At 33.6% G+C, this 12,739-nt stretch overlaps 1 protein-coding gene across 2 annotated transcripts; it reads right to left on the reverse strand.

Annotated features, from left to right (window-relative positions):
• Positions 1–318: 318 nt before the first annotated feature.
• On the reverse strand, positions 319–11,731 carry LOC133191924 (glycine receptor subunit alpha-1-like). Of its 2 annotated transcripts, XM_061327685.1 has the most exons (8): positions 11,475–11,731; positions 10,490–10,560; positions 5,688–5,755; positions 5,256–5,482; positions 4,929–5,011; positions 4,291–4,431; positions 2,315–2,670; positions 319–549 (listed from the first exon to the last, which is right to left on the reverse strand). In XM_061327685.1, exons 1-8 carry the CDS (start codon positions 11,537–11,539, stop codon positions 334–336), a joined length of 1,227 nt encoding a protein of 408 aa, XP_061183669.1. In that variant the 5' UTR covers positions 11,540–11,731; the 3' UTR covers positions 319–333. The 2 variants fall into 2 exon arrangements, with proteins under 2 accessions (XP_061183669.1, XP_061183670.1); XM_061327686.1 differs by lacking the exon at positions 10,490–10,560 and having other exon boundaries at positions 11,475–11,566.
• Positions 11,732–12,739: the final 1,008 nt, after the last annotated feature.

The following is a 12,739-nucleotide window of genomic DNA, read 5'->3' on the forward strand; positions in this document are numbered from 1 at the left end:
TAAGCCAATTTCCAATTTTGTTGATTATGAATTTCTGTTCCTTTTACGTTAGGCACAGAAACAATACCCTTTCACCCAACTTCCCCACAATCCCCATAAACAGGGGTAAGAGACAGAAATTCAACGCATTCACAGTACAAATCGATAAATTTGGTCCCACTCTAAAATAAATTGTAAAATGAATTGGATTGAAAATTTATGTTTGTATTTCTAATGAAGAAGTGAACATTAGAATTAATTTCACCATATTTTCTTAGGTGTTCCCTAAATATAAAAGTGATGCGAATTTCTTTAACATGAAGTAAAAGATATTCAAGATACAGAAATGAAGCTTTATTCAGATAGATGATCACTGGCGTACATGTAATAAGTCCAAAATACAGTGTTAAAAATGATAAACGCAATCGGAAAGGCAACTCTTGAGACTTTGTCTACCGTGCGAGCGGTTTTGAGATAGTCAATTTCTCTTACACCGATGGTCTTTCGGACATCAATGCATCTCACTGGAGCTTCTCCTTTAGAATTCATAAGAGGATGTGATGCTTGAACCTATAAAGATATAAAATCTAAAAAGTCCCAAAAATACTGATTAACATTCTGACTTTAGAGCATTAGTATGCATATATGTATCATGAAAATAAAAAGATTAAAATTAGAGTGGCGAATCTGTCCTCTAGTACATGTAATAGCCGTGCAAACAAAACTGATTTTTAAAAAATATCGTTAGAATCATAAAAATAACTATACTTTTTATGTTTTTTCCTTATGAAAAAATGGGTTTTAATCTGAAAAACATTTTCACTATCACTAATCCATATGACTCACCTTTTCATGGTTTCTATTTCACATATAGTAAGTTTTATGGTCGTTATAATGACCTTGTTAGCAAATATAACCTATCATTGGGTCGTATTTTGGCTGACTTGTTAGGTCTTTGTTTTTGTACTGAATTGACAACGGATAGTTCCGTCTATCTGGTCAATACATAGGGCTCACGGCGGGTGTGGCCGATCAACAGGGGATGCTTACTCCTCCTAGGCACCTGATCCCACCTCTGGAATTTCCAGGGGTCCGTGTTTTATGCCCTCTTCACATATTTGTATTGTTTATGGATTTTTGGAGATCGATCACTGTTCGTTATCTTTACCTTTTACATTCTAGAACCTGGATATCCAAGAACATGCAGTCAAAGAGTATCAAAATTCAAAAATCATTTATAATTTTGGTGATCAAAGTTTCCATTATTATGGATTTAATCTCAATGAAGTCGAGTCAGTAATGAAAGAAAATGTTATAGATTACAAAAAAGTCTGACAGATATGTTTGTTAACATCCTACATTTGATTAGATATACGTTTCATTTCAATAACCTGTTTTTTTTTTCGCTCTTCATTTAACTGAACATTCCTATTACCATTGAGCAATGCCCTCGCTTATTGGTCAATCTTTTCAAAGATGATTGATAGGCGGATTCAAATCAGTGACTTTAATTTGTACTATTTAGGCCATTCCAAGTTTTTTTCTATGTTTAGCGTCCACCCATCTTTTAAAAACCTACCTACCTATTCGCAAAAAACACACAAGCCAAATAATAAACCACAGACTATATATTCTTTAAAATGACGTCGTTCAAAGCATTTGATTTCATAAATCTATTGTTCTCGAAGAAAGAACTATTCTTTAGGAAAAACAAGGTATTAAATGCTTAAAATATACCTAATATGACATATTGTAGACAGATACTTAGAGAAATTGATAGAATTTAAAGATTTTGACCAGAACAATTTCAGGACTCCTGATTTTGTTTTTTTTTTCTGATATGGGGTGTCTTAAACCAAGGCGCACGCGGACGCTAAACATAGAAAAATCTTGGAATGGCCTTATTCATAAGAAACATATCAACAGTTCCAGTAGAGGTGTCTGACTTAAATACACCTCGTTTTGGTGGGAGTGCCAATTAAATCTTGACTGTATTTGGCGCTGTAGAGAGTTGGAAACCTATATTTAGAATTCTTGGTAAATGACTATAAATAGACGATGTTGGCGATAAGAGTAGAGTGTAGTTATAAGCTTCGCTTGGAGGATGGTTTGTCAATTTCCTGTTTTTAAAAAATGTTACCCGTTGTCATGTACATGTTGTTTTGTTTCAAATAATTTGTTTCAACTAATTAGCTACCAGCCCCCCCCCCCCACCCCGGTGGGGGGGGGAGGGGCAGCGAATGAAACAACGTGATAGAATAGAGCAAGGGATAGTTCAGAATTCGAAAAAAAATACCATGATTTTGAGATGCATAATGACAACAAATTAACTTACATTCATTAAGGTATCTTTCAACATCGATTTTTGGTGACGTCGTGTTTGAACATTTATATAGGCATATTCCAATAAGGCAGCAAACACAAACAAAAGACACATTGAATTCCAGACATCTATAGCCTTAACATAAGACACACGTGGTAAAGTGGCTCTTATTCCGGAACTTTGTGTGGTTATGGTAAGTACTGTCAAAACACCCAAGGAAATTCGGGCTGGAATTGCATCTACATGTACCCAGAATGAAACCCAAGACAGAATGACGATGAGGATGCTGGGAATGAAGACCTGCGCCATGTAATATCCAATATTTCGTTGTAGATGTAGCGTTGTTGTCAGGCAGGTAAAACTTGCAACTAAATTAGATAAGAATTTATATTATTCATTCGATTACATAAATTACAAGTATACACATATTAGTCTAGTCAGGATAAACCCGAGGTATTGAAACCCAAACCATGGTGTTATTTACAGAGCAGCACAAAATAGTTAAAATTTGTGTCCTTTACAATATTGCAATAGGTGAAGTTTTGAATTTGACGTAAAGACTGAAAATATTTGCTGTGAATTTTTTTTTACACAACGTAGATTACATCAATTTATATTTTGTTTGCGTGTTGGTACTTGATTTTGATATTAATGGGGCAAATAGCACAAAATCTATTCCTCGCAGTAAGGGTTGTGTAGAAAAAATAGCCAAAAAAAACAAAAAAAAAAAAACAAAACAAAACAAAACAAAATAAAACAAAACCGCAGATGTATAATAAAGTATATATAAGTGTTCATAGGTTGAATATACAAGGTCAGCTGCCTATACGTACATGTATGTACGCAAGTGTACATGTGTACACACCATTTTCCGAGAAAAAAATCTAGAGGAGAGAGGGAGAGTTATTCAGAGACAAAAATCTCAATATCATCCAGCAAATATTTTTGTTTCATATTATTTAAGTCAAATTGTTTTGAAATTAGATTTGATAAAAAATATATCCCTCTCGAGAATTTTCACTCATATGGAGACGCCACCACTTGCCGGTGGAGGGCTGCAAATTTATACCTATATTTGGCACTTGGGTGATTGAGCAGTGTAGGATCTTTTTCGTGCCAACACCTACTGTGACACGGGAACCCGCTTTTAACTGTGAATGAAAAATAGCATATTTTTTATGAGAAAGTGATTGAAATATTTGGTAAAATCAAGGAGCTTCCGTGGGCTTCGCCCCCTTTTCCCCCACCAGGGCTTTGCCGTGGACCTACTGGGGGCCTGTGGGGGTGGGGCAGACCCCCTGCCGTTCTCTGCGTACACTTCACTTCCATTCTGGCTATGCGCCTAAAACTTACGCTTCCAACATTTTTGATATTGAAATAAATAAAACTTATTACATATTTTGAAGTACAACTTTTTAAACTCCAGTTCAAGGACACCACGCATCCTTTGGTCAAAGGTAACCTTTTTCTGAAGTATAATTATGTTTTTGTCAATCCCAGCATATATAACAGATGTATAGTCCAGACTATTTTGACGTTCATTTTTGTTCCTTCTGATCAGAACTTGTTTTGAGTACATCTTTCAATTCAAGTGATCCAAAATTAAAACGAAAGGGACCTTTTTTTTTGCAAATTCTATGGTCGATGCAATATGACTTTGTTTGCAATTACAACATGTCGTAAGGTCGAATGTTGACATATTTAAATCATATTGTTTGGCCGTTATCTTCATGCTGCATGAATTATCCAGGATTACTCCGTTTACCGATCAAGACAAAAGGTTAATGGGTGTGTGACGGGTCGATGAGGGGTGCTCTTCTATGGCATCAAATCCCATCTGCGATGTTTTTAGCGGTCCGTGTTTGCTCTACTCTAAGATTTTATTGTTTAATTGGACTTTTGTGCATGATTACCGTCCTTTATCGTCACATTTCATTATGAAACCCTCTCAATATTATTGTCCGAGGAATATATTATTTGATACTAACCGGAGCTGTATTTGAATGTTCGAGTACATTTCTTAATAGAAGGCTCTTCTCTGAAATGGAACTGAGGCATTTCTACTTCATCCACGATGACGGCATTAACTGGCTTCCAGTTAAAAAGGACATTTTCTTCAGTATATCCATCTAAAGCAGTAGAAAAAAATCATTCGCTCTAATTCATTACAGTACTATAAAATTGTTTCATCTGGTACAGTCCAGGGTCTCTCAAGTCTTGCCAGACTTTCAAATTACAACTTAAAACTTTGGACAATGATGATTCAGGCATTTCTATTAAAAAAGTCATGCCCTTGTCTTTTTAAAATATAGAGGATTGCATTTCAATGACATGTGATACTTTGAATTTTCGGCTCGATACAATTTACATGTATTAGAATGACTGTTAGATAGAAAAGAAACATATCATACATGTGTTTTTATTAATATGTTATAATTGGGAGGATAACGTGCTTCAAGTTCCAACCATGGCTTTGCTTAAAACATTGAAGAATATTTATTCCCAAGGTCAAAAATTTTGGGAAACATTCAGCAAAAAATTTACTTATTTCTTACTCAAATAAGATACATCGAATCAGCATTGTCAAAATAGAGCAAATAATACATTACATCCCGTAAAAACTCACATGTTTCGATGAAAACAGGACAATTTTGTTCGTCCATCGGATAGTTGTACAAATTCATACGACATGTTAACGTCAAAGATAACCTTCAAAAAAGTATGTATTGCAGTATTTACAGTGTTAATGTGCAATGCATCCATAGCTTGCATTGGAATTCAATTTAAAGAATTATAGTACGCTGTGCTTACATGTATCTGAGTATTTATCGATTGATTTCGTATTTAATAGGTACCATTTTAGGGAGTATATGGAAATATCAAAGACAAAATAAATTCCGTGTGTGTTGATAACAATTAACTCCCGAAATTAAATCACTACAAGGGTTATTACCTGATGCTGTAGAAAACGGTGCCATTTCTGCTGATGTGAAGAAGTCTGTTAGGAACAGTGATGACATGGAAATGTCCCTCCTTTTCGTTGGGGAAATAAGTATCGGGGATCCAAACGGACCCCATCATCCTCTGGTCAAGTTCAAGGTTACTAAAATTACTCAAGCGCTCAAAGTTAAGGCGTGGGTCCACCCATGTTTGCCTCAGGAACACTTCCATTGATAAATCCTGTACATATACATTAGTGCAATACAATTACATTACAAAATGACTACATTAAAAAGTTTGAAACTATGAATATTCAAAAATAATTATTTAGAGCTTCTGCAGTAGAAAACTAAAATTTTAAGAAGCAAAAATCAGTTCTGTTTTAGCTGTTGTTGTTGAAGATCAGGAGTTATTTTTAAAAGGAAGAACTTTTTAAATAATTTACCATTGCCATCTCGTTGATGGAGTTGATGCTCATGATATGAAGTTGCAGAGTGACATTTGTGGCGCGATCTATAAATACAAACACATCGTTAACTCATGTTTATTAGGGTCCCACATGAAACGTGGAGGTATCTCATTGTTCTTCTATCTGTCCATCAACATCTTTGTTGTGATGCAATAATTCCCAGTTTTCAACATAAAGGTTTTGCCTCACCTGAGCTGAAGTCTAAATTAAAAATGAACTTTTTTGTTAAATGGTGTCCTTCTGTTCAGTTTTAGGTCGTCTGTAAAATTTTTAAATTTTCCAATTCTTCTCCCGAATTACTGGGCCAAATTTCAACCAAACTTGCCACAAAGCATCCTTGAGTGAAGGGAATTCAAATTTTTATTTGAATGAAGATCCACACCCTCTCTCAAGGGAGATAATTAAGATATTAGTCAAATTGGTGGGATTTAAAAAAAAAAACCCATACTGACGAACTACTGGGCCAAAAGATATTAAACTTACATTAAAACTTCCTTACATAGTATAGATATAAGTTTGGTCAAATCATTAACCTGAATATAGAATGGGGCCTCAAAATGAATCAAATTTCGACATGGGAATGAATAGGAAAAATCTTTTAAAATCTTCTCAAAAATTACAGGCCCAAGATAGCTCAATATATATTGATATTGATATGGACACATCCTCACTCAGGCATGTAGATTCAAGTTTATTCTAAGCATTGCACCAGGGGGTAGGATAGGGCTTCAATAGGATATTAATGTTTATATATTTCTATCGTCAATTTTCCTTATTTATGTTACAATTCACCATTATCACATGCATATGGAGTTTATGTCTCCCAGGTGATTCGATATGCAGGAGCTTGTTCTACCTGCGACAATTTCTATAAAACGAGGCAAGTTACTGACAAATGAGTAGACGATACAAGGATATCAACAGTCTCGTTTAAATTCAACGTTTCGCAAATTCTGTAGTCGATACAATGACATTCTTATTAAATACAATCTATCCTTAAGTCGAATGTTGACTGACGTTTTCCATACAAATTGTTAGGTCTTAATTTCATACTGAATTGTTTACGGATTTTCTGTTTGCCCGTTAATGATGGAACACACGGCGGGTGTGACCGATCAACAGGGGACGCTTACTCCATGGGACCTGTTCCCACCTCTGATGTTTTCTGAGGACCATGTTTGCTCTGCTCTCAATATGTATTTTTTCAATAAACTTTTGAGCTTGATTACTGTTCGTTATCGTCATATTTTATCGGAATATAAACCGGTTACGGTGGTAGGGCGTTCGCTTTGTGATCGGGAAGTCCGGGTTCGATTATCGTTCGTTGCGCCGCGTCAAACCATAGACGTAATAAAGATAGTAACTGTTCCTTCACCAAGGCATGAGAAGTGAAAGTCACAGGTCTTTCGTCGGAGATCCTAAAAACCGAGGTCAAAAACATGGTTCCCTGAACTCCTCTTACATTTTTTGCAGTGGCCCATTTATCTTTTGAAATATGATTAGGAGTATCCTGTAGATGGGCCATACGGTTTCAGAATTTCTATTTTAACACTGGGGGCGATAGGGGTAGTAAAACAACTTTTCAGTTAACAAAATCCTGATTACCAAAATTCCTCTTGCATTTAATGCAGGAGCCATTTCAACTTTTGCAAGATGATTGAGGGTGCCCTACAGATGTGCAATAAGATTCTCAAATTTAAATTTCACCCTGGGGTCAAATGGGGGTCGAAAAATGTTTTCGCTTTTAAAAAAGCTGGTTACCAGAACTCTTACAATTTAAACAGTAATCATCTCATCTTTTGCAAGATGATTGGGGTGTTCTGTAGATGAAGGATAAAGTTTTAGAATTTTCATACTCACCCTTTGGGCCAAATGGGGTTAAAATATACGTTTTCAAGATTTCTTCTCTTTTAAATTACAGAAAAACATTTTTCTGAAACTCCCATTTTTAAAAATCAGAATTTACCGCATTACAATCTTTAATTTCAGACCAAAAATGAATTAATTTTTTGAAATATTAACATAAGAGGCGTAAAGTCATGTGCTTACCCGTTTATTTTTTGTTCCATTTAATACATATTTACAATGTACAAGTATATATTTTATGTAAATTAAGAAAATAACTGACAAATTGGCTTCTTCGCTACCAAGGTACAAAGTAGCTTTTAGCGTACATTTGGATCTAGAAACACTTACATGCGGGCATTACTGTCTTATGACATCATCTAGTAATGAATTGAATGTATATCATTGGCTTAAGCAAAATTGCTAAAAGTAGTAGTTTATCCGAAATGCTACTCATTACCACAGTTAAAGTAGAATTTAAGTGAAAATTGGTAAATGTGCTTATACATGTATGAACAAGATTTGTTTTAAATTTCAATGCGCGATAAAAATTACTTTAATTGCTAATAAAAATAAAATAAATAAAATAATTTTTTAAAAAAAATCCTCTTCTTTTGTTTGAAATCTTATGATTATTCATAATTCCACATGATACATTTAACTTGACACGGTTAGAATATTAAAAAAAAGGCTTCATCAAGGTAACTAAGGTTATTTTAGGTTCAAAACAATAGAGATATATCTAAGACTTCTGAGTAATTAAGGAGAACTGAGAATATCATGTATAATTGACAGGGAATATATAACCATAAAGCAAACCTGCTTTAGGTTACTAAGAACATTCTTACCAAAACAATTGCAGTATGAAGATAACGAACAGTATTCAAGCTCAAAAGTCCATTAAACAATACAAATTTTGGAGCAGAGCAAACATGGACCTCTAAAACATCAGAGGTGGGATCAGGTGCCAAAGAGGAGTGAGCATCCCCTGCCGACCGGTCACACCCGCCATGTGCTCCTTGTCATGATCGGGAAATTACGGAAAAATCCGTCGACAATTCAGTGTGTAAATAATGGCTTAACAATTAGTATGAAAAACGTCAGTCAGCATGTGACTTAATTATTATAAATTGTATCTGACAAGGTCATTGTGTCGATCATAGAACTTACGAAATGACTTTAAACGAGACTGTTGATATTCTTGTTTCATCGACTTGTTTGTCAATAACAGAAATTGTTCATACGTAGGGCATGCTTTTGTGTATCGAATCAACTGAGAGACATAAACCCCGTATGCAGGTGATGAAGATATATTGCTGCATAAGTAAGGGAAGTTGACGATTGAAAAGTTAAAGTCATCACGTTTATCATAAAGCTTGGTTGTTAGATTACCATTAACGTCTTTTTCTAGTGAAATATTCAAATATGAAACAGATGTATCAGATTCTCTGGTATCTTTTATCTCAAGCTCACCGGGATATATGGCATCGACATAAGAACGGAAATAACCATTGTTAATTGACAATACGTCGTCGATATATCTAAATGTTGAGTTGAAGGCCAAAATAAGTGTTTTCTTCTTTTCACATATAAGATTTTGAACAAATTCTGCTTCATATGAATAAAAAATTAGGTCTGCTAATAACGGGGCGCAATTGGTACACATGAGAATTCCAATAGATTGTTGGAAGACCTGGTCTCCAAAAACCACATAGATATTGTCAATCAGAAACTCAAGCATCTTTTTAATATCATCATAGAGTACTTGTGGGTACAATCAGAATATTTTTTAACAAAATAATTTTTCAAATGACCAATGAGTTCCATTTTTATTAAAAAAGCAGATGTCAATGATATCAAAAAGCTGGACTTAATTTGTCGTGGGGAATGGTTGTATATAAAGTTGAAAAGTATTTATATTGTTGATTTTGGTAAAATTTTGTTGATTTTGGTAAAATTTTGTGATTTCAAGTTTTCCAAAAGTTCCTTGGAATTTTTTAGTATCCACATCTGATTTACACCACTTCTCGAATATATTGTTTTGCACAGTACTCCTGAAGTTTCTCCTTCACTACTGTTAATATTTTAGTGAGGAGTAAAGAAAGAGGCTTGGTGGAACATTTACTGGAACCCGCCATGTATCTTTGTTCGTAAGGATTTTTATGAAGTTTCGGAATACAATATACATGTAGATATGGTAATTCAAATTCATGTTGGTTGTTGGGAATATTATGTAATATCAATTTTGTACAAATTCATCAGGAGTATTTTACACACTGACATTACAGACACTTAGGTGAATGGTTGCTGACGAACAAAAGAAGTATAGATTTTATTTCTGCACATCATTCTTCGGCCTAATCTGAGAATTGGACCTATCAGAAAACATCTGACAATTCTCTGCGTCACTGGAACTGGGAGAATGGGCAAAGGTAATTATTTATAGGCGATATACATGTAAATAAGAAAATTGCCAGGAAAATGGCCGGTCATTTTCGCTGTAGAATTGATGGTTAAACGTTCTAGACAATGTTGTAGAACAGAAAGTAGAACGTGAACTGTTTGGAGACAATGAATCTTAAGCTTGTCCATGAAATATTAAGTGTTCATTTATTATTATACAAAGTTATGAATCGCTGGTCTTCAATAACTGAAATATAACTCTACCACTTGTATACTCAATATCTATACATATATGGTGGAAATTAGTGACTTGCAGCAATTTTATTTGACTAGACACACTATATGAATTTAATGAAGAAAAAAAAACAGATACAGATTTAAAGCGATGTCATATTGTCAACTTTGCATTTACCCATTCTCAACAATGTCAGAATTTAACTACACTATTAACAATTTAAAATGCTTATTTCATTTGAAATTTCACTTGACTTAGATTCAAATATTTAGAGCCAGAATGTATTTAAATGTACCTTCTTCATAATTCGGTGCAATTCTTGCATCGTATTTTGATGAATTGAGTAAGTGGTTCAATATTTCTTTCCTGAAAAAAGAGTTAAAAGTTAATAATTTTATATATATCTTGCTATATTCAATGTAACATTATTTTTTTTATAATCTGTGGGCATCTGTTAGACGACTGAGAGGTCCTCATTATCCACTTCCTCTAAATTAATAATTCGCACCTGTACATGTCTATCACTGGATATAGAGATTATTGCTGAGTGCTTTTAAATCAATTGATTTTTTCATTACTTGATTACATTATAATGATAGGACGAGGATCATTATTTTGGTTTTGATTATTCTTTGCGTGTTAGGAATGTGAATGAACTGTTTTTTTTTTTTTTTTTTTTTTTTAAATTGCCAACATGGGTAGTCATTTAATAAGTTTATTGCTTGCATCGTTTTCTTAAGCAAATATCCAAACTTGATAATATTCTTGAATATATACTGTTTGTTATATCCTCATATTTCTTTTATTTCATGTTATAGAGCGACATTTGTTCAAGTAATTTAGCGAGAAGATTCGACTGTCTTTCGTGTACGTATATATATCAGCCTTTTCTAGAAATAACGCGTTTACTGTAACTCAAGGTTACCGTAAAATGAATCCAAGCTGACATTAGCGTCGCTGCACGTGGAATTTGGCACAGAAGTCATAAACACATGTTTTCCATTATAATTAATAAACATTATGATTAATAAACAAATTAGATGACATGTTACATGTATATGCATGCGAACTATAAACACATATAAAAGGATGCTTTATGTAATTCAGTTATTTCAAATATTGGAAAATATATGATCAAAAAAGTCATTTAAAAGGAGGCAAAAGTTGAAAAGTTTGAGGAACAATTTTTGTAGAACATATTCATTTATAGTTTGTCTATCTACATGTTTATCAACGGGAAAATCTAAGAAACTAGTAGAATATTTTTGACCTATACTCACCTAGCAAGCTCACAAAAACACAAAGAAAACCGATAGAAGGTCACAACTGTAAGCACAATTTTCATAGCTGGTGTTTACCACGCTCCTACATTGATTAAGGTAAAACCTCGAATACATAAATTCCCGCTCAAAATGGAATAGCATGTATGTTATGTTATTGATCTGGATCGCTTTTTCTCTTCACCAGGAGCTCAGAAACTCGATAGGCATACAATAGGTAAAGTAAACACAGTGTTCATGTCATCGCACAGAAAAGTAACAGGGTTGTTCCTACGCGAGGTACTTGTTGCATAATCCGGATCATTAACTCGTACAAATTGTAGTTTATATAACAATTGTAGTTTATTTCTGATTGATTACATTACAGTGGAATCATTTTAATTCGTGGGGGTCAATGTTCGTGGGCAAGCAAAATTTTACTTGTTCGAAGGGACTAAATTTCGTGGGTTACTCGTATATACGGTAGATTTAACGAATTAATATGTTTACAAATACACATTCGTGGGGATGTAAATTCGTGGGTACGGGTGACCCACGAAATCCACGAACATTGGTCCCCCACGAATAATGATGATTCCACAGTATCTCATTTATATCACTATTATTTATTAAAGGAATCTGGAAAAAAAATCATTTAAAATAACGGATGTATCCAGGCATTTATTTAATATTGTCATTGTTTATATGTGAAATAGATTATAAAAATAGAAATATATTATTTTTTTTTCATTCGTTGTATTTTTCTTACCCTCTGGTAAACTTAGTCAATATATATATATATATATATATATATATATATATATATATATATATATATATATATATATATATATATATATATATATATATATATTCACCGCATTGTTAACAGTTGTATTGTAATTTTAAATGACGGATGTATCAGGCGTTTATTTATATTGTCATTTCGAAATTCTTTAGCGTTTATAAGCGAATTCGATTCTTTGTTTTCAGTCGATGTATTTCTTCTTACCCTCTGGTCAACTTATTCAATATCTATTTTTTTTTCACCACATTGTTAACAGTTGTATTGTAATTTACAGCGAAAAATATTATAAAAAGGGTTAATAGAATTATGAGTTCTTTGACCGAACTGAACTTGTCTGATCAATGGAAACATCATGATTTTGTTCTCCGGCTACAGAATAGTTTAACTCTTAACTTTTCAATACCAAATACTAGGACTGAGATATTATCCCTTTCTCTACGAATCCCTTCATATTTAAGGTTCATTGATACTCTGATAA

This window comes from Saccostrea echinata, unplaced genomic scaffold, assembly GCF_033153115.1.
Source record: "Saccostrea echinata isolate AGI-Se365-2 ecotype Australia unplaced genomic scaffold, CSIRO_AGI_Sech_v1 ptg000025l, whole genome shotgun sequence".
Lineage (NCBI taxonomy): Eukaryota > Metazoa > Mollusca > Bivalvia > Ostreida > Ostreidae > Saccostrea > Saccostrea echinata.

Excerpts from the sequence above, each read along its gene's own strand:
- LOC133191924 (XM_061327685.1), bottom strand. The coding sequence starts at position 11,539 with ATGAAAATTGTGCTTACAGTTGTGACCTTCTATCGGTTTTCTTTGTGT. Across the intron at positions 10,561-11,474 it reads TGTTTTTGTGAGCTTGCTAG|GAAAGAAATATTGAACCACT; the intron begins GTGAGTATAGGT and ends CTCTTTTTTCAG. Across the intron at positions 5,483-5,687 it reads CCATCAACGAGATGGCAATG|GATTTATCAATGGAAGTGTT; the intron begins GTAAATTATTTA and ends GTATATGTACAG.